The following is a 23726-nucleotide window of genomic DNA, read 5'->3' as shown; positions in this document are numbered from 1 at the left end:
AGACCCCTGATAATCACAAGTAGCCCTGTGTAAGTGGTTGGCAGTACAGTTTAACCTGTGCTGCATGTATACAAAATCACCTTCAGAGTCCCATTTGTCTCACATAAAAATCAGATCCAGTCTACCAGATGTTGGAAAGAAAATGAAATGTCTTTGTAGACAGTGAAGTATGCAAATAACCACGGCCAGATGGTGCAATGCCCACTTGGTAGATTATATTGCATTTGACAGGGTTGAAGTCATTTTGGAGACAGTATTCTAACAGTTACAGAAATAGTTACATGAAATAGAACATCATAGGGGCATAAAGAAAAGGCTTTTATTGCCTTCTTTCATAGCATTAGGTTATTGTAAAAATAGTTTTTACCACTGCTATGCTGACAATCTAATATATGCCTTTCACAATAAGTATAATATTTTCATTTTTTCATCTCAATCCTTTACGTAGACAAAGGGCAAATGTAACTTAGAATGTTCAGGCCATGATTAAGCAACTTGAAATGTTCAGACTTTGACATTAAGCAATTACCGGTCACTTTTTTTTATCCCTAAGCTCTAATATTCTCTGTACTTGGAAATGTCATGTAACACTCTTTACACCTTTTGCAAGGTTTGATTAATCATTTTCTTACCCCTGGACCCAGACCTCAAAAATGCCAAATCATGTCTTTACGAGATAAATGCATTCTATAATATAAAGTAAGCAGGGCACTTGGTATTGTAGTTTCAATTGCCCAGTTAAATCATGAGTAGAAAATAATCTGTTACCAGGGCTGGACAAAAGCAGATCTTGCTTGCTGTGATGTAACTAACTAAACTGTAGTTGAAAAATGTTGTGACTACATGGCTTCCTTCAATGGGTTAAGACAAGTCAAATGCTTACTTCAGGTCTTAACAATTCACTCATGTTGGGCAATATTGCAATAATGGACTGTGTGTAACTAGTTTATATCTTTGTAAGTTAAGGAACCAGTAACAAGGCATTTTGGGACTAAGATTATGACATGCACCAACAGTTTTTCATTTTTGGATGGCCCTTAATTGTCAAATGTGGAACCCTTTTCCTAAACTAGGAGCCAGGATAAAAAATTATTTATCCTAGTTGGCTTTGTACGGCTACTGTGTGAATAACTTAATGAATAAGTGGGTCTGGGATTTTGAAAAATAAAGCCTAAAAATATAAGAAAAATAATAAAATACAGGTAAATGTTTTCTGTTTTCTTTCTTTGCGCTGGCTGCGCATGTGCAGTAGAGTGAAAAGCTGCACTTTAACAAGAAAGTGATTCTACCTTTCCTTCTTCTTTAATAACGTAGAAATTATAAATTGTAAAATTATGAAACAACGTACCATTTTTTTATGCTCCATGTAGGCAAGAAGGAGAAGAAGTCCTAAAAGCTTGCATTTTATAATCCACAGTTAGCCAATAAAAGAATGTTTATGTCCACTTAGCAACCACAATGAAACACCGCCATTCGTAAAAGCCCTAAAGATCCCATTTCTTTTAGCTGATACTGTACAAGGCATGCAGGCAAATATACATTTTATATACATATGTAGGGATCCATAGGGTTAACTAGTTCCTATTGCTTTAAACCCTGCAGCTTCCTGGTTTTGTGCTGTTACTGGGCGAAGACCCCTGTATCAGTTTTGAGTTTATATGTGTGTTTATTGGTTAACAGGGAGACCACTCCCTGGGCACTCAGATATAGTGTTAGCAGGGGGGTGGGTCTGCCTCTTTGGCTGCCTGTGTTCTCAAGGGAAGGAGTCTCTGAGCCTGGAGGCAAAAGAACTAGGCCCCCAGTAGCCATGTGCCCCAGAGTGTGTCAGCCACTCTGGTGAAGTCGGGGACAGGGACCCCGTGAATGAGGACCAGTTAGATAGCAAGTTTTGTGGAGCACTTTCTAGGAAAGTGAGATAGTGAGGGAAGAGAGCACGAGCAGTTTGGCTCAGAGGAAAGTAGCTGTGGGAGTACCCTTCCAGACAGGCATTGTTGCCTTAGTGTAGGGCCACGGTTTAGACCTAGGAGGCAGGTAGTTTGAACCCTGATCCAAAGTTGCCGTGGGGCCTGAGGAGTGTGGTATCCAGCTGACTGTTCCACAGAGTGAGCAACTGAACCGGTGGCACTGATCTTGCCCAGGCTCAAGGGGAGTTGGGAGGAGCGGGTGTGCACCCTCTCTGTGCTGTCCTCAGAGAAACTGCTATGCTAACTGATGTGTGAGTATATTGCATAACCCTGCAAGTTGCTTGTTGCTGAAAATAAACCAGTTCTACTGGTGCCCATTTGTTATTCTGCACTGTACACTGCTACAGTGGGTTGTAGTTGCTCTACACCATAGCTCCGTTTGGTTACTTCCACATAGCGAAGGCCCATCCTGAAGGACTGAGTCGCGTGTACCCCATGCTCTAGGCCTATCTAGCCGTACTGTTGGCTTGTTACAGCCAAGAAAGGGTTACACATATATAACTTACTATGTTCCTAATACCACAAAAATATACTCTTTTATCTAAACAAAAATTTCAGGTTGACTTCAAATGTTTCATGAGGTTTCCATCTTGTGATTTCACAGAGAAGAAGCAATAAATGTGAATTATTGATTGACACAACAAGGTTAAAGGAGTAATAAACCTACAAATGGCAATGGAAAATAGAATCAAATGCAGGGGGGTGTCAAGCATTGAAAGCAAACTTGTGCAACCCCGTAGCCCTTCAGAAATAAAAATAACTAAATCTACATTAGGTGTAACTGTATTAACAGACTGCAGACTGAATATGACTTAACTATTGGATATTTTTAAATACATAATCAGTAGAGAAGTCCCATATGATCCTGGGTTTGAACTAGCAGGCTTGATTGTTAGCCTAGCTTTAGTTTAAAAAAAACCCCAAATATAGGGAGATATAACATATATAAACGAGTTTATGAGTAACTATATTTATAAACAATAATTTGGAGTATGTGTGCAAGGACTTCCTGCATGAACATTTCTGATATAGATTTGCACAATAGGACATGATTATCTTCTGTTTGGTGCTGGCCACCCTATATAGTCCTTGGTATACATGGTGGAGGAAATACACACGATGGCTTTTCCTCAGTAAATAGCAGAAGAAGCTTCAGTTTGCGTGCAAAGACCAGCTGCACCGCTCTTTACTATTCTTTAACAACCAAACTGTAAAAATTACAAGTTTTTTAAAGTTGTTTAAGCAAGCAAAAAACAAAGTCATGCCAACTGGCTATTTTATGGTTGAAAGATACAACTTAGGTTTATATATATGTTTTAGGTGTTTGTAAACTCACAAATGTGCTAATATTGAATAATCATATTGAAAATATGTTCTGCATACTCTCACTTTCATTTAAAAAAAGCCTTTTTTCTGAAAGAAGGGGGAAATACATGGTTTAATTTTTACCCTTTCTCCAAAAGAGTAGACATTGTCTAACTGTAGTATGATCCAAAAAATAATGCTCAGACATAAAAATATAAAGCAGGCTGGAAAATTCCATTGACCATGGCCCTCAGTCTCAATGCCCCCTATGATCTAAACATTGGATCAGTAAGCTTTGACCCACCACTTGTATAGCTAAATCAGATAAAGATTCACTGGCTTGTCAGCCACACCAAATAGCACTGAAAACCCATCTTATGATTAAATATATAATATGAGCTCTGTGAAAGCCTCGTTTTTACTGGCATTTCTGCCAGCGTCTCAGCTTAGAGAGGAGGATCCCATTATACAGGGGTATTTACGTAAAAGAACCCCTGTTTCACATTCCAAATATCTTTTCCATTTTATTACATTCCCCCATTTTTGCTTTTTAGCATGGCTTCACACATGATTAATATTTAAAATCTATGGCTCAATTGAAATCATTGTGGGAGTGTATTTACACACCAAAGATGGGAGCACACAGTAGAGTTAATAGGAAACATGCTGCATATAAAACATGACTTACTTATCAACATTTCAGGGCCTATCAGGGTGGAGTTTTGAAACTTCCTTCTCTTTTGGTTTTTACTCTTAGAAGGGGAAGGAAGGTCGGCAACCTAGTCCCAAATGCCTGTTTTGGAGCAGATTTTGATGTACAGGTATAGAACCCATTATCCAGAATGCTCGGGACCAAGGATATTCCGGATAAGGGGTCTTTCCGTAATTTGGATCTCCATACCTTAAGTCTACTAAAGAATCAATAAAACATTAATTAAACCCAATAGGATTGTTTTGCATCCAATAAGGATTATTTATATCTTAGTTGGGATCAATTGCAAGGTACTGTTTTATTACTACAGAGAAAAAGGAAATCATTTTTAAAATTCGGAATTATTTTATTAAAATGGAGTCTATGGGAGACGGACATTCAGTAATTCGGAGCTTTCTGGATAACGGGTTTCCGGATAAGGGATCCCATACCTGTATTTGGGAGCAGGCAGGTTTTGGAGTGTTTCAAATACATGTGCCAGGATGCTGGATAACTATCCACGAAATATATATCCAGTCAGTACATTTTTGCATTACTAATGTTTTTATTGAAAAGCATATTTTGCAAAACAGAAATTTTAAATGTAATTACAATGTAAGAATAGATTTTAGAAGCTGAATTTTGGCTCTTATGCATACAGTTCTTTTTAAAATGTACAAGTATGACAAGAAAGGGGGAGAAAATACAGTTCCATGTACACAGTATTTGTTTCTTTAATGTATTTGAAAGCATTAACGAATGTCCTGTATGTCGGGTGTAGGTTACAACATATTACCTGAAATCTAATCAAATTATTGTTCCTTTAATAAGTAATCCATATGATTACATCATGAATGCAGTCTAGTGGACAGTGGTTAAAAATATGCTTCACTAAATGCAGTGGAATCTACCCCCACACTTTCCTACGTAATGAAGGGATTAGCAAGAAAAAAGATTTACCGTATCTACGAGAATAATTTTGCAGCCATGTGCGACACGCGTTTTATTAGATCATGGACACAGAGGATACTAGCAAGCAATCCCATTAGTACACATACATCATGAAGAGAGTTTATGCTAGTAATATGATTGCTAAGCACTAGATTATCATGTTCTAAACATTTGTTGAAAGGAAACATAAAGCAGCGTCCGCACTTGCCAGAAAGCATTAGCTCAAGTATTCTCTGTTCAGACATAAAACATTCTGATTGAGCTATAAAATTTGTCATGTTAATCCTCTCTTAACATTTTTCCTTTTATAGGGAGTGTTTTTATTTCTGATAAAAATCTGATGGCTATACTCATAACTTTGAAACTCTAGAGACTTTGTTAGTGTAATAAAAATGTTTGCACCAGGTCTAGTAACCCACAATGACCAGATTTTTAGTTCGATATAGATGACCGGTAAATACTATCTGGGAATTGTTTGCTATGGGTTACTAGATCTAGACAAATCTTTTGATTTTTATTAAATACTTAACAATACTTTACCCCCATAGAAAAATAAAATATGCTTAAATGTATATTTGTGTACAGGAGTTCCTGCATAATTCATACTTATAACTGGTACTTGTTTATTATTACTTCATGTCTGTGATCTACATTCACTTGTGTTGTCCAAGATATTGCTGAACATCAATAACTAAAGGGTCATGGGCCAATCACCAGTCCCACTACTTGTTAATACTAGGGTCCACCAAAGTCTGTTTTGCCCTGGCCCCCATCTCTGCTAAGATGTCCTGTCTGCACTTAGGTTTTACTATGGTAGTCAGGCATATGCAACTCTATTTTAGAGACTGCTGTGCTAGAATATTATTTCCTGGTTGCTGGGGTTTGAATGATTACATTTAGCTCTGTACAAATACGAGCAGTGACTCTTTTTTTACTTTTTCGTTTGTGCTGTTCTTTATAATTTATTTGCCGAAGTTTCTGTCACAGTGAAGTGCTTCTTTTGCTGCTTAAACATTGTTCATCGCTCTCATCAGGTTTATTATACATGTATTATTGATGAAGCAAGCTTATATTTAGTGAACAGCAAGATGCTAGAAAGCGTTTCTGGGATGCATTACATTACGCACACATATTTACTAGCGCTGCAGGATACCCCTGACCGCTAATGATCCTTATTTGCAACAGCTGGGTTTCATTCATCTCACTAAGAAAAATGCATCAGGATGTTGCCTTTATATCTCAATGCTCTTTTAAGACAATGTTTACTCAAGTATAATAAATTCACACGCAACCATCTTGTTTCCGCTGTGTTATCTCTTTGTAAGTGGCCATTACACTGGTGACTTTTTAAAAGAAGAACACATTTTTAAGCTTTGGTGTTTTTTGTTTGGTTTTACGTTTTGCAGTGTCTGTGAATGGATTTGGTGAAAGCTGAAGGCAGACTGATATGAACTGCAAATCTGATTATGGCAGAAATGTGTCCCAACATAAAACGCGTTAAGCCCTGTCCTAATGGATAAATGTTATCTTTACTAATAAATAAGTTAGACTCTATAGGACATAACAACTCTTTGGTGCAATAACCTAGGCCAGCCAGGGATATATCAGAAAAAAGGGAATCGGAGATTTTGCAGCGATTCAGAAGAACAGAAGTGATTTAATGCTTTAAAGGCATAAACATGTTCCTATAAAAATTCATAGAAATGTGTCAGTATTAGTAAACAGTTGCAGCCAGCGTTGATGGGCCCCGGAGGCCTAGACCCAATGTCCGTAGGGCGCTCGACTGATCCACCGGTCTCCCTACCCCAATGCACTGCACGTAAGTTTTATTTAGCCGTGCTCGGGGTCAGCCGGGTGTTGTGGGCCCCTGCAGGCGGGGTGTGTGTGTGAAGGCGGCGGGGCCATCATTGGGGGTTGCAGGGGCCCCTGAGGCAAAAGCCCCAGTGGACCCAACACAGAAAAAAGGATGTTCTGCGGTCGTGTCCATCATGCTGGTTGGGGGTGGCGCAATCCTTGCATAGGCTGGAGTATTGTTTCCATTTGCAATTAGCCTATGGGAAGGATTGTGACGCCCCCAACCCAGGGTGATGCAGGATAACAGCATGGATCCTTCTGCTCTCAGATGAGCAGGTACCACTAGGCTAGGGGGTGACTGTAGGGGACTTTTAACTAAAACCTTTTTTTATGCCACAACCGTTTAGTAATATTGATATGTTCCTCTGAATTTTTATAGGAATGTGTCAGTATTCCTTTAACTGGTCTAGAGTAGGTAGGGTTGCCACCTGCCCAGTGTTTTACTGGCCTGGCCAGTAAAATGTTACTTGATGTCAATGTTATCAATAGGGGAAAACAAAAAAAATATAGGAAGGCCAGTATTATTGCCATACCTGGTGGCAACACTAAGTAGGAAAAGGGGGATAGCTAGCTACCATACCAGGGCTACCATAGCTATCCCTACCTTCTTATTTTATCTCCACCATCTGTTACTGTATTCCCTGCTGTTTGATGCACAAACAGTGCGCCTGAAGATCTTATTACATGTGGACACTGCACCTCCTATTCTACAGTCGCCCAAACTCAGGATATTGCTAGTTGGGAAACAATGATATATGACATCACAACAAAAGGTCAAAATAACCCATAAAAACCATTCAAGCAAATGCCAGCTGTATTACCCCAATAAATATCAATATACATTGATGTTGTAATGTACTATGCAATTTCGATTATGATGCTGCAAATCACTGGGGGAACAGAAAGGGGTATCTCTTAGTGGAATATCATTTGTAACAGCTGTACACAGGGTTTGCTCCTTACAACTGAATAGACAATATTGCTCTGACACACATCTCTTATGCTTTACAGTTGTAAATACTTCCAGTTATAGAAATGTCATTAAAACTTGAAGTTAAAGGGGACCTGTCACCCTAATAAATCTGAATTCTTTCCGGTTGTGTTTGTCAAGTAAAATAAATTTCACTTATATATCAATTATATAAATCTTGTTTCCTTCAGTCTTGGAATCACACAATCACAGCAAGCAGGCAGGTGCCATTTTGTGGACACTGTTATTAAGGCAAGTTTTGTATCACCCCAAAATCTTGTTTATGTGCCAGAATGGGGGCCCAATGCCCATGCACTGGCTGCACAATTAGATGGTGAGGAGGGAGGGGGGAAGTGGACTGCAGTGATATCATGGAAAGTGCAAGTAATTGTCTGTTCCACCTCTATGTTTAAGGCATAAAGGCGGGGCAAGCAATATATAATTGACAGTTGGGATTTTTAACTAGATTTATAATGGGTATGGATGAATTAATAAAAAAGGAGTTTTGGTTTCAAACTTAATTTTAAAGGGGACTTTTATTGTACAGATTTTTATGTTTGGGTGACTCATTCTGATCTTTCATGATATAACTCATTTTGGAATTGCCCCAAAAACAATTCACGACCCAGACACCAGGATAGTTCAGATACCTGTGTGCCAAGCAGTCGGTGTGGAAGGGCTGCATTAAGAGAAAAGTCAGCTGGGTCTTGTCCTGTGGGATTTTGTTTCCCATCTTTATTGTAAGTATAAAGGGGATGTGCATGCAAAGCAGAATTCCTAGATGGTCAGAGAACGGTGTTTGCTCCTGTGACTCTACAACAGATCTTCTCCTGCTTTTCCAGATCAGAGACAAGTGGGCAAAAATAATTACAATGTCAAGTTACAACACACAGGCAAAAACTCCTGTTCTGGATATTTTTTTTAAGCATTATTACCAGCTAAACCTTGATATGTCATAATTTTTTGACTTGGAACTTGCAAATTGTTTGCAAATTGTGTTTATTTGGTAAAAAAATCTGGTATTGATTTGACAGCTGGTATATTCTTTATTTTACTTGGCACGTCTGTTTGGGAAGGGTGCAGCGCAGCCAGGCACATGTTCCCTTTGTTCCTGATATATTGCTTTATGTAAATCGTTGTACATATAAATTTTACACTGATAATATCAAAGCAGTGAGATTTGACTTACAAATCCGCTACCTAATGTACTTTGATGTTTCAATTTGCTCTTGCAGTTTTGCATATTTTCCTTTCCCGTGCAGATTGCCAGCCAGCGCAAATACATTAACATTTTAACAAGACAGTTTTAAGGGGTGCTTAGTTTCGGATAAGGAAGATCTTTGCCATCTGTGGAAATAAACGAACATGGTTTATCTACACATGTCTGATCTTCAGCATTTTGCTGCGCATACCGGGCAGCGCCACCACTTGTGCTCTCTAGGTACAAAGGACAGTAAGCCATTAAGGACAGAATCACATGACATATTTTGCATTTTGAGCTGCATCAACCCCTCAAAAGAAATCACTTAACGGAGGTATATATTGTTCACAGTAGAATTATTACAGAAAAGTTGATTTAATTCCTTGGTATGGGATCCATTATTCAGAAACTAATTTCAGAAAAGTTCTGAATTATGGGAAGGCCAATTCCCATAGACTCCATTATGAGCAAATAATTCAAAATTTTAAAACATATTTCCTTTTTCTCTGTAATAATAAAACAGTACCTGTACTTGATCCCAACTAAGATATAATGAATCCTTATTGGAGGCAAACCAACCCACTGGGTTTATTTAATGTTTAAATGATTTTTAAGTAGAATTAAGGTATGGAGATCCAAATTATGGAAAGAACCCTTATGCAGAAAACTCCAGGTCCCGAGCATTCTGGATAACAGGTCCTATACCTGTATTATGTAAAACATGACTGGGAACTATAGTCCAGTAACTAAAGTGATTTTTAAAGCAACAGAATCCTTCAGGATCAACTTCAAGAGGATTTAAACCTGCTGGGTCTGTTTATTTATATATATATATATACAGTGGCTTGCAAAAGTATTCGGCCCCCTTGAACTTTTTCACATTTTGTCACATTACAGCCACAAACATGAATCAATTTTATTGGAATTCCACGTGAAAGACCAATACAATGTGGTGTACACGTGAGAAGTGGAATGAAAATCATACATGATTCCAAACATTTTTTACAAATAAATAACTGCAAAGTGGGGTGTGCGTAATTATTCAGCCCCCTTTGGTCTGAGCGAGGTCAGTTGCCCATAGACATTGCCTGATGAGTGCTAATGACTAAATAGAGTGCACCTGTGTGTAATCTAATGTCAGTACAAATACAGCTGCTCTGTGATGGCCTCAGAGGTTGTCTAAGAGAATATTGGGAGCAACAACACCATGAAGTCCAAAGAACACACCAGACAGGTCAGGGATAAAGTTATTGAGAAATTTAAAGCAGACTTAGGCTACAAAAAGATTTCCATAGCCTGAACATCCCACGGAGCACTGTTCAAGCGATCATTCAGAAATGGAAGGAGTATGGCACAACTGTAACCCTACCAAGACAAGGCCATCCCCCTAAACTCACAGGCCGAACAAGGAGAGCGCTGATCAGAAATGCAGCCAAGAGGCCCATGGTGACTCTGGGGGAGCTGCAGAGATCTACAGCTCAGGTGGGGGAATCTGTCCATAGGACAACTATTAGTCATGCACTGCACAAAGTTGGCCTTTATGGAAGAGTGGCAAGAAGAAAGCCATTGTTAATAGAAAACCATAAGAAGTCCCGTTTGCAGTTTGCCACAAGCCATGTGGGGGACACAGCAAACATGTGGAAGAAGGTGCTCTGGTCAGATGAGACCAAAATGGAACTTTTTGGCCAAAATGCAAAACACTATGCGTGGCGGAAAACTAACACTGCACATCACTCTGTACACACCATCCCCACTGTCAAATATGGTGGTGGCAGCATCATGCTCTGGGGGGGCTTCTCTTCAGCAGGGACAGGGAAGCTGGTCAGAGTTGATGGGAAGATGGATGGAGCCAAATACAGGGCAATCTTGGAAGAAAACCTCTTGGAGTCTGCAAAAGACTTGAGACTGGGGCGGAGGTTCACCTTCCAGCAGGACAACGACCCTAAACATAAAGCCAGGGCAACAATGGAACGGTTTAAAACAAAACATATCCATGTGTTAGAATGGCCCAGTCACAGTCCAGATCTAAATCCAATGGAGAATCTGTGGCAAGATCTGAAAACTGCTGTTCCCAAACGCTGTCCATCTAATCTGACTGAGCTGGAGCTGTTTTGCAAAGAAGAATGGGCAAGGATTTCAGTCTCTAGATGTGCAAAGCTGGTCACCTTGATGGTATTTGTGCCGTTTTATGTTTTTTGATTTTTTTCACTGTATGTTTGGGGTTGCCTAGCAACAACATTGGCGCCCTTTTTGGGGGTTTTTAAAAGTGTACTGTGCACTGTGGTGGTAATGTCCCTGATGAAAGCTCCAGCTGTGAGCTGAAATGTCGGACGAAATAAAGCCACACTTCTATTTATGATGACTGCGTGAATAATTTGTGAAAAGAACCTGCGAGTGCTGTCAGGCCATACTACTTGAAGGACAAGGAAAAACTGAAACAGTGGGGGAGCCAAATAGTTTGCTCTGCCCCAGTGATTATAATAGCTTACCTGAAACCCCAGGCTTGCACTTCTTGTGGTTTAAACACACCAGGCTGGGGTAGTACACTAGTCAGCGTCACACTGCCTTCATCTTACTGCTTTTGCAATCTTTGCTCCATCCCTGGGCTATTCCTTGGGTTGGGAAATAAGGCCTGGACTGGCAATCTGTGAGTTCTGGAAAATGCCAGAGGGGCTGCTGTAAGATGCCATAGACAGTCACTATTTATTGGGCTGGTAGGGGCCTGTTTGGGCCTCTGTGTACATGAAATGCCAGTGCCTATTTTGCTTCACAGTCTGGGCCTGTACTCCACGCCAGTGGGTTTTTCTGCAAAGAGAAGCACTAGTCTGGGGGTCTGAGGCAAGCATTTATAATCACTGGGGATGCCTGACTAATTGTCCTAGTAATTCAGCCTTTCCTTTATCTTAAGCCAATTATTTTCTAGCACCTAACTTAATATGAAACATCTAAACAGCACTATATCTGTTCTTGTGATCTTTAATGGCAGTGTAATATTGACAATCTAAAGCTGCATGTAATCCCTATATGTCAGATGACTGACATACTGCTGATAGCGATGACCCCTACTCTTCTATTACACAGCCTTTCACATTTCATATCATGTAGCTGCTTTACCAAGAAAATCTATTTGGTCAGATAGAAGTACAGTACAGTGTGGTTTTCTGCCTGTGATAGAGAAATATCTGCCAAATCTGTAATGAACTGCATCAAGCAATGTTTCAGACCCCAACATGCCTTTTTCCAAGCTCGGTTGGCGCCTGAAACGTTGCTTGTACGTCCAAGATTTGGCCATGCTGAAATAAAGGCTTTTTATTATAAAAGAAATTCTGCTACATTGGTGCTGTTCATTACAGATTTGGTAAATATTGTAATTCCTGATTACTACTGAAAGTTGTACCAGCTAATTGATATCATTGGTGGAGAAGTGGGCTGTTTCGTTTTTTCTAAAAAATATCTTCAAAATGTGAAAGTTACTGTATAAAAAAAGCATCATTTTTGGCACCTGTATTTTTCCTAAATAAATAAAGGGGAACTCATGCCAATTTTTATGGGCACAATGAATTTTTTATGGGCACAATGAAAATATAATTATAAACATCTTTCTTGTACAGGGTCGGACTGGGCTGGTGGGCCCTGGCCCCGGCTCCTTTGGATCCCACCGACCCAGCCCTGCATCCCGTTGCTCTCTGTCCGAGGTGCTCCTCCCTCATTCCCCAATCGCCGCCACACATAAGAGTGATGTGGGGTGGGGTGACAGGGTGGAGGAAGGTACACAACTTATTTGTAATTGCACCTAAAAAAGTATTTGTATGTTCCTCTCTGCACTGATGGTATATCATATTTTAAGTTTACTAAAAAATAATTTAAACATTAAATAAACCCAATAGAATTGTTGTGCTATCAATATGAATCCATACAGCTTAGTTGCCTTTAAAGGAATACTGTCATGGGAAAACATGGTTTTTTTTTTATATTTAATTTTGAAATTTCACATGGGGCTAGCCATTTTCTTCATTTCCTCATGTGGCCTGTGCTCTGATAAACACAGTCACTTTACTGCTGTGCTGCAAGTTGGAGTGATATCACCCCCCCCCCCCCCCAGCAGGCGATCAGCAGAACAATGGGAAGGGAGCAAGATAGCAGCTCCCAGTAGATATCAGAATAGCACTTAATAGTAAGAAATCCAAGTCCGGCTTGGGACTCCTCCAGTTACATGGGAGTAGGAGAAACAATAGGTTACCTGAAAGCAGTTCTAATGTGTAGCACTGGCTCCTTCTGAAAGCTCAGACTCAGGCACAATGCACTGAGATGGCGCCTACACACCAATATTACAACTAAAAAATATTTGTTGGTTCAATGGTAGAGTGAATTATTTGTAAACAGTGTTATTTAGAAATAAAAAGAACACCATAAAAATTATGACAGAATCCTTTTACGTACAAGCTACTCTGGGAGATGGCTTTCCTGAAATTCGGAGCTTTCTGGATAACAGGTTTCTCCTATAACTGATACCATACTTGTATCAGTTTTCACACAACCTTGCATGCTTTTTTTTAGCATTGTATCAAGATCAAAACCAGCACTGCGGGGGAATATACAGGAACAAATCTTGTATATTGCAAAGTTAATTAGAATTACATTGTTCCCCTTTGAACAAAGAAACTTGAATGATATTGTACAGTATATGATGCAGCAGAATAATAAAGGATTCTGTCTGAATAAGTGTGAGAGTCAATACAAACTAAGAATCTATGAAAATACAATTGATTTCACAAAATATGTGGAAATGATCCTCTCACTATAAGAGTGACATATATTATACACAATAAATTAAACACAATTTCTGGGCTGTCACAGTGTTTGGCATTGTAGCATTTAGTCTCAGGACAACCCTAGTCACTTAAGCCATATTATTGCCATATTATTGCATATACAAGTGTAGGATATATTATCTGTAATGCTTGGGACCTGGGGTTTTCCAGATAAGTGATCTTTCTGTAATTTGGATTGCTGTTCTTTAAGTCTGCTAAAAATCATTTACGCATTAAATAAACCCAGTAGGGTGGTTTTGGCACCAATATGGATTCATGTAATTTAGTTGCCATCATATACAAAGTTTTATTATTGCAGAGAAAAATGAAATCATTTTTATAAATTAAAATGATTTGTTTAAAGTGGACTCTACGTAATACGGCAATTTGATTTTGAGCACTTTGGATACAACACAATGCAGATATGTTTGTTTGGTACTAGTTGAAGTACACAGTAATGAATAACTAAGGCACTGCATTCAGATGACAAATGGAATGCCTTTAAACTCACAAATGGAGATATCCGTTATGCATGGTCATTAACATCGAAACTGTTTTGTTTCTACATTTGATAATAATTTAAAGGGTAAATCTGGCTTCCACACCAAAATTTGTCAGAGCCCCACACAACACAGAAACCCCTAATATACCTATCACTGTCATCTGTTCCTTCAAAAAGTATGAATAAATATCATTTTTATATTCTAAAATCCAGCTTCTCTTTCTACGTTATTTGAAATCCTGGCAGGGGAGGAGAGACTAAAACATTGATGTTACAAATTTTAACAACTTCTCCACAGCTTACAGACAGCATGCAGGAACTATATAACCCACAATGCATTGCACTGTGATGTTCCTTTCCTTATTGACTTGTGCAGGGAATTGTGGGATTTGGAGTATGCAGGCTGAAGCCATTCAGCTGGAGAACAGGGGGGCAGGCTTAGGTAACTGTTCCAAACCATAATAAACATTAAAAATCATGCTGCATATTTTTTAATTGAAGTATATACAAAGTTACTTAAAATTATGGTTATTTTTAAAAAAGCTTACGTTGTGTTTGGGTGGAGTTCCCCTTTAAGGGTTTAAAAACATCTTTGTATTGTTGATAAAAACTAATACATGTTTTGTGGCTTATTGACAGTAGGGGCCCCTGACTTATGGTCAGCTGTGGATTGTTACTTACAGAATAAAACATGGCTGTACTTTGTTATTTTAAAATAAGATCCCTACGCCTTTTTTCCCCCTGAAGTAAAGGGCAGATTTAGCAAAGTTCATAATCCCAGACATTGCAACTTTCATGACATCAGTCCAACTAGCTGATTGAAGTCACAACTCAGTTTCAATTTGATAAATATCAACCAAAAAAAAGACTTTTCTGCAATGTCGAGTCCCATAGAAGCCTATCGGCTATTTTTGCTTTTAGCATCAGTAATGTTTTCATTCAACATCAGTAATGGTCAAGTCCGCTTTCCTGGCAGCACAAACACTCTTTCCAGGTGGATTGGTAAAATGTAATCAACTCTTCTGAGTTTTTGTTTTTTTTATTTCTATTTGATCCGAATCACTCTGAATCAGTAGTTGCACTAATACATTCCAGTTTATCTTTATGAATTTATTGTTTCATAAAAACCATTAACAAGTCTGTCCTGATGCAACTTACACTTTTCAGATGTCTCAGTATGGCTCTAAGTCTGAAGCCCCTTCAGAAGAACAGAATCTAGATTAATAGCAACCTTGTCAGCTAATGTGCTCTACAGGGAATTCAGCTTTCCCTTGGGTGCTAGTTCTTTTGAATATAAAAGCAAAATCGACTATCCCTTTTATATTCGTCTAACATTACAGGAACTTGTGTTTGCTCGGGGCCTTATTGCTCAAACACAGAGAAAGCAAATGCCGCAAAGCATTATCAACAGTCACTGCTGGACATCCCTGAATGTCAGTTATTATCATTAAAGGGTAGTAAATATTGATTTACCAGAGCATTGCATTAGATGTACAGATCTAAGTAATTAAAGATGCTCATCTCAGACTATTTATTTTTCACTCTTCATCTGTTGTTTGTTCTCCCAACAGCGTTATAATTGTCGTGGGGCCTGACAAATGTGCTGCATGCTGTGTGCAGATTAGTGTATGGATATTGTTGTTATAAAATAAAAAAAGCCTTTGAATTAAAGCAGAAGTGGAACTAGCAGCTGGCAATGTGTACTATTCTGGAAGCTGAGCTTTGGACCTGCGACCATTTCTGGGAGCACTGCTGCGTTCAGCCGCGATATAAAAGTAGATACCCATGCCACCCAACCCAGTTCAAAAATCAGCACTTTGTCCATGGCCGAACAATAAACCCCATCTATCTTAACTGTGCCCCCTTTTTAGCAGGTGGTGTGGTACTGCCACATTTTGGCATTGACATATTTGGAAAGTATAGATATCTTTATGTGCTTCTCACAAATAATAAGGGGTTATTGTGGGGGGTTGCACCCGATCAGTCAAAATTAACAACTGTGCATGCATTTCTTTGCATACTGGATGCAATTGCGCTGAAGTTGTCTTGGTGTCATTTCCAGTATTCGGAGTGCAAGTGCGTGCACCCAGTTCTCTAGAGGCAACTGCACTGTATCCAGTGACACCGGGCATGTGCAAGTACATGTACTGACCCTCTTATATAACTCATTAAAGAAGGCTGTGTGGGGACATTAACTGTCTGCAAGTATGTGCAATTGCATAGAGCATAAAATGGATTAATTACCTTTTATGAATGGTGTTTATGTGTCCATTGTAGCACACCACAACTGCAGTTGTGTCCATGGATAAGAATTTGTACATCAGATTACACAGTATACACAAGAAAAAGTCTTTGTAACCCATATCTCTCTGATGTTGGGACCAATTCTGAGAACATACAGCACTGATGGCTATTCTATCAATGTGCTTAAAAGGAGAGACTTAGAAAGCACCATACAAACTCACCAATCTACAGTACCTAGTGAATGCTATTAGATTTATAGCAGGAAAATATCTTCTGTTTATTTCTTTTGGCCATATGGTGTTTAATTTGCACATACAGGGCATCTCCAATTTAGAAAATGATGAAGGGTAATGGAAGCTGAAAGGTATAAGACCGTATACTTTACTCATATTCATTTCCGTAACGCCTGAGTTTATGAGTACCTGCTCATTCTCCATGTTTCTATACATGTCATCTGGCATGGCCTGAAGCATGTTGATTTCTCATGTTTAAATATTGGCATCCATACAAGTACCTCATGTAAACTGCACTGCCTTGCTGAAGAATTATTTGCTTATTAATAAGTGTAAAAGTGCCAAAACCTGCATTAAATCCATTAAATCTTTTGTTAACAAAATGTTATACAGTAAAGGAGCTTTATATGGTTGCATAGCTGTGTGTATAGATATATAGAAATCAGATTTCCCTCTGTAGATGGCCAGAAATCAGACAAACTCCTTTAGAACATAAAGCAATGCAACACTGCCTTTAGAGAGGGGTTTATAATACTGGGAAATTGCTATATTTTCATGTTAGAAAGCACAATTACTGGTACAAAATACTCCTCTGTATGCTGGATCCTCTGCATCTGTGCATTTAATTCTATCTCTTGATTATGTTGGAGTAGGGGTCAGGAAATGCATGCTAAAAATTGATTAAAGTACAAGAGTATATGATGAAGAAGAAGAAGGGATTTAAGTACAGCTGTATCCCATCCAGATGCACTATATAGCTTTAGCTGGATCTAAGACATTACTTATCATATATTATTCAATTTATCTGTCAAAATATAATATGTAGTTCCGCAATTTAAACAACACATTCTTTATTTGTGCATATGAAATTGAATTGTGGGTAATGGGCTGGCTAAATATAGGTTTTTAATACCTCAGATTTTAAAGCTTTTACTTTTAAGTGCACCTGTAGGGAATGTAGGAACCAATAACCAACTAGATCCTGTTTACTTGCCTTTTATTGTTATGAGATTATTGTAAAACAGACATATAAAGCATCATTAGTCTTAGTTGCATTAAAGGTACATGTCTTCATAAATTGGCATGTTTTTAAATGTATTATCCTATAGTTTTGAGTGTTAAATATTTTATACAGGTATAAGATCCATTATCCAGAATGCTCAGGACCAAGGGTATTCCGGATAAGGGGTCTTTCCATAATTTGGATCTCCATACCTTATGTCTACTAAAAAATCAATAAAACATTAATTTATTGAGATAACACGTGCGGTGATATCTCAATAAATTACACTGATGCACTGAGGAACATGTGTACTCTCCAGGTTATTTGGATTGAATTATTTATATCTTAGTTGGGATCAATTACAAGGTACTGTTTTATTTCTACATAGAAAAAGGAAATCAGTTTTAAAATTTTGAATTATTTGATTCAAATGGAGTCTATGGGAGACAGGCTTTCCGTAATTCGGAGCTTTCTGGATAACGGGTTTCCGGATAAGGGGTCCAATACCTGTACATGAAATTGGTAATTTCTTGTAATAATTATACACTTGTTATAATTATAGCAACTGAATTTCAATTATGATTTGATTATTCAATCAAAAATAGGGCTACCTTAGACATATTAGTTGTATAAATTGTTGGCTTATCCTTTACTATACTGAAAAATGTGCATTCACTGTCCTCTCTGCCTTTTTATCAGGCTGCACACCACATCTATTGTCAGATATGTCGTGTCCTTTATTATATTAGTAACATGTTACGGATTTTAACAGGAAATCTCTGCGGTGGTGCAAAGAGAGGAACTCATTACCACTATTCTATGGTTGGGTGAGGAAGGGTTTTAATGACTCTGTGAGCCTTTGGGGGCGGGGGGCAAGGATAAACTGTCATGGTATGTTTAGAAAGTGTTATGCACTTTTTTTTATGTAAGCACTGTGAAAGGCTAATAAAGAGTTAATCTCAAACTGCAGGCATACCTTCAGTTGTCTCAATAGTGCCTTTAAGTCTCCCCATATTTCTCCCGTTCAGATGATCTGAAACCTCATAGGAAAAAAATGCTGAGCTGTGTAAAGAAAGTTTCCATATTGCGTTGCTTCTGCACTGAGACCAAGACCCCTGTACATGCTCAGTTTGTAAGACTATGAGGAAGCTTCCTGCTGATTGGCTTAGATCCACATTCCTAAGGGGGGGGTTAGTATTCTTGAGGGAGGGGGAGCAGGAGAGGGGAGAGAGCTGCGTGTCTCTGGCACAGGAAAACAGAGACAACAAATCTTTTTACAGAGGACTCAGTGCTGCGTTTCTGTGAGTGCTTATGGCTGTATTTACATAGACCTTTCTGATAAAATTTACTTGGTTTTTACCTTTCTTTCTCCTTTAAAAACCTACCACAGCTCCCTGTTACCATTATATCTAGGTGATTTAGTGCATCACAACTTTGCACACCTGAATTTTGCACTTTGTAGCCAGGGTTGCCACTTTTTTATAATCTATATCGCCAAAGTGGGGGCCCATTTTCACCCATAATACAGATTTCACTTGTAATTGTGGGTAGCAACTGTTGCAGTGTTCTACTACAGGCACAAAATAGCATGCACATGGAAATTTTCAGAACAGAATTTCAGAGTAGGGCTGCATCTCTCAAGTCTGGTAAATTGGACACAAAATCTTGCAGCAGCATGAGATGTTGGGGCATGCTACAAAATAGGATCCCCCTAGCTGCAGACAAAGTCAGATGTGTGTTTTGCTCCTGCATATACATCCTCACAGGCTAGTCGTGTTGGCTGGCAACACTTCCATGTAGTTTACACACCAGAATTTTCCATCAGTCCCCTTATATTTTATATTAATATATTTTTACCCATGCTACTACACTGTTGATCTGACACAATCCTACAAAATCCTATACAAATTATATAAAGGAGATGTTTTTGTTAGAGATTTAAATATTTGTTTAAAATAACATTCTGTTTTCCATTTGACTGTAAAGAAGCAAAATTGTTGATGAATATTGTAATTACTTAACACATAATAAAGGCACATAACTAGGATCATTTCATAAATCAGTGAGCTTTGCCTTTCATTTAATTTGTGTACATAAAAAAGGAGATGAAAAAGAAATGAGTAATGGAAAATTGTGCTATAAAACTGTCTTTTTGTTCAAAGGCATTGCCATTGCTAAAATAAACATTATTTGTATGTACAGCATGAAGGTATCCTTTTTCAGCAGTTATTCTGTAGCTGTGCCCATATGTTTATAGAACACGGTGGTTTCGCTGGAGAAAGCAGCTTGCTTTGAACTCATCTTCTCATTAACCATACAGAGTAGTAAACAGAGCCTTGACAAAAAGGAGCAGAACGCTTCCAAATGTTTTTTTGCTCTGGTTTGTTAGCCATATAAAGTAGAATATATTTCCAAGATGCAGAAGCATGCATTTTCCAATTCAATTTGATTTTTGCTTCATTATATTCCCCCCATCGTATGTAACCTTTGCCTGCTTAGAATTGTATAGCTTAATGCACACATAAAATAACACAAATGGAATTGTATCAGATTCTGGATATCCAACAGCTTGCTGGATATTGGTGCCCAATCTCTATCACTGTAACACCATACAAACAGAAGAAGGATCATCTCTTATTCAAGGGATGTCCATATGCTGAAAGTACAACTGTAGTTCAAGTGGAGCTACAGACTGCTGGCTGGAAATGGCTGTTGTTTAAATTGCTGTATACAGCAGAAAAGTCAAATTTATTTGAATTCTGTATTCATAGATGATTCTTTTCAAAAGCCTTTTGGAAGAAGAGTTTGCTTTTATTTTAGGGTATTCTGTTTCAAACGTTTTCCCCACTACCTGTACCTTCAAAATTGTAAATGTTAATAGCATGTGCTAGAGTATATTGCTAACTAGCTGATCTTATTCTTAAAGGGTTAATTATGGCCACAAGTGCAGTTGCCGTCACACAGTTGGGTGCACATTCATTAAAGGTACGTGCGTCAAAAGGCACTATCCAGTTCCGGATAGTTGTGCTCGGCACCACTCAGTCCTTGCTGCTGTGTGTTCCAAATTGAGCGCAGTTTTGCATTTTGACACAGGGGAACCTGAACCAGGACCCTCTAAACCATGCGTTAACTTAAGGGTTTTCACAGTGGCTGCGCAGTGCAGTTGCACCAAAAGTATACGGCGAACACTCTACTTTCACAGATGCTAGAAGTAAGGCCAACTGAATTTTTAGAGCAATTGCATACAAATTGCGTGAAGTTGCAAGCCCAATTGTTCGAATTTTAATGCATTAATCACAATTGCATCTGGTGCATCTCCCCATGGTGACTGCATCTATGCTGCATTCTCAGAAAAAAATCACGGTGATTGATCACTTTGATGACAACACACTGTGTTTGCAGTTGGTCTATATCAGTGGTTCTCAACCTGTGGGTCGGGACCCCTTTGGGGGTCGAATGACCCTTTCACAGGGGTCGCCTAAGACCATTGGAAAACTCATATTTCCAATGGTCTTAGGAATAATTTTATGGTTGGAGGTCACCACAACATGAGGACTCTAATAAAGGGTCGCGGCATTAGGAAGGTTGAGAACCACTGGTCTATATAATGTCACTCTAAGCTCCGTGTGACAGTGTGTCTGAAAAAACATAAAAAACTGATGTTGCTCACGAGACTCGTCTGTTGGGCAACAAATGCTACAATGACTTTGCCTTTCACTTTGAGTAGACTGATTAAGCTAGAACTGTGTACTGTCCTCTTGTTTTTATTTTGTAAATCTGCAATGTGTTAAAAATGTATAAAGGCTAAAACTGTCTGCAGCCTGTTTCAGCTGCAACTTGCTTTGTGTAATGAGGAAAGTGATTATTATTTCATGGTACAATTGGGTGACACCCAGTTGCCCCAGCAGAAGACAATCCTGTGAACTAACCCCTTTACATGTGGTAGTACTGTATAACTTTTCAGTATAGTAGATGATTTATATGAAGTACTATATATTTGAGGGCAAGATTACATGAGAACAATGGTCACACAAGAAACATAAGTCCATGGAGCCACAGGACAGACTGGAGACTATGAAAATCCCTTGGAGGGCAGGATTCCTCCTGTGGGCCGATGAGTTGAACAGTCTGTAGCTATGAACAGTCATTTATCAAGGAACCATTTAGCATTGGTTATTTGAGAACTGTAACACCCCATGCACAAATAAAATGTAGCCTTGAAAAATTGCTTCTTTTCAGCACTAGTGCTGAGAACTATATTAGGCACAACTTGTGTCCCATTTACCATTACATGTTAACAACAGCACCACTTTATCATTTTACCTTAAGACATTGTTTTTACTTAGAAGCATAACAAAAAAAAGCCCAGTAGGAGAAACACCTGCATTTTTGCTGAATATTTATGTTGCACATTGACAAATCGATATCTGGCATTCGGTAAATGTATACTTTGATTCATTGCTGTACTTTTTCATATTCTTGTGATGCTGTGTTCTAACTTCACTTTGTCTTTTTATATCTTTGTCTTCTTGGAAACCTAAAAAGCTTGCAAAGCTGGAAAAGCAGCAGCAAAGGAAAGAGAAGACAAGAACCAAGGCACCATCAGAATCTAGTCGGGAGAAGAGCGTCCCACGCAGTAAGGATGACCCCAGTGCAAGCAGTGGTGCAGAGGGAGATGTGTCTTCTGAAAGAGAACCATAGGATGTCATCAGGTACACCCTGAGCCTAGCCATACGCTACACTTGTTAGCCAATAAATCAATTTGCATTCCATCAAAATATTTAATTTCCCTATGGAAAATTCTTATTGCTATATACTGGGGTAAATATTGTTTTCTTTATAAACTCTTTGGGCATCAGAGATGTTTGATCTTGCCATGCCACATGTTGCCAGTAAAAAATGTGGTTTGGCATAGATCAAAGACTACCACTGAAACATTAATTCTATGGTGTTGGCAGTAATGTCCCTAACAGCTGACTTCTTAGAATGTATGTTCTGTTCCAGTCGGGTGGCTTAACATAAAATGGATAAAATAATTTCCTCTATTGTTATATTCCTTCTCTTTTGATCTATAATATTACAGGGACTTGTGTAGCAGGATTAATAGTGGGACCCAGCTTGACATCATTAGGATGTAAGCCCCCAGTCACAGTCTCCTCAACAGAGCCCATGAAGTCACAGGCTACCTACATGTGTACATTACTAAAAAAAATAGTAGATGTTCATTGCCTAGAATAAAAAAAGGAGCCACTACTGAAAATTAGAAAGCCCCAGAATGTGAGTTATGGAATTATTTGATGGTACTTGTCTTGTGGTTTGGGTTTTTATTTGGCCACAGTTCCTTCTAATATCCTTTTAAATAACAGTTGAGAGTACATGAGTCCATAGTTTATATGATAGGGATTTCCCATTTAGCCCTGACAGTGGCCCTTTTCTGCCCTGGAACCTTTGCTGTACACCAATATATCCTGCTGTGCTCATGAGGATCTGGGGGCTCTGCAGGCACAAATCCCACAACTACCTCAGTTTGTCTACCCCTTTAGAGAAACTGTAGATATCTCCATGAGCAGGTGCTAAATGTACAGAGCAAGATATGACACTGCATAGTGGGGCTTCCCTGCTGGCAGTGGTTACAGCTAAATACATGCGTGGTTATACCAGTGTCATTACTGTTTCTCTGCCCAAGACATTGGGTTATGTCAGCCCACAGATCCAGTGGCAAAAGCCTACGAGGGCAATAAGACCCTTTAAACCTATAAATCATTGATTTTTAAGTCCAGTGAGTTGTCACTACAAAAATTATTTACACAGCTCCAAAGGAGGGGGAAAGCGATACAGCCCACTATTCTTTCCTTCTAGGACTTATTAGGGGCTGGTGACTTTAATGAAAATGTCTTCTAGCCCAGCGTTTTTCAACCGCTGTTCCGCGGCACACTAGTGTGCCGCGAGATGTTGCCTGGTGTGCCGTAGGCAGGGTCGCAATTTTTACTTTAAAAA

General features: G+C 38.8%; 1 protein-coding gene across 1 annotated transcript in view; it reads left to right on the top strand.

Annotated features, from left to right (window-relative positions):
* dtd1 (D-aminoacyl-tRNA deacylase 1) overlaps positions 1–23726 on the top strand; it is a gene marked incomplete in the record, with an annotated part of 98723 nt that overhangs the window by 53791 nt on the left and 21206 nt on the right. The window contains 1 exon segment of the mRNA NM_001126814.1: positions 22275–22441. Within this exon segment, the coding sequence (NP_001120286.1) occupies positions 22275–22430 (156 nt within the window).

This window comes from Xenopus tropicalis, chromosome 5 (assembly GCF_000004195.4).
Source record: "Xenopus tropicalis strain Nigerian chromosome 5, UCB_Xtro_10.0, whole genome shotgun sequence".
NCBI classification, from domain to species: Eukaryota; Metazoa; Chordata; class Amphibia; order Anura; family Pipidae; genus Xenopus; species Xenopus tropicalis.
Note: the sequence above shows the minus strand (reverse complement) of the source record. Positions and strands in the feature narration are given on the sequence as shown.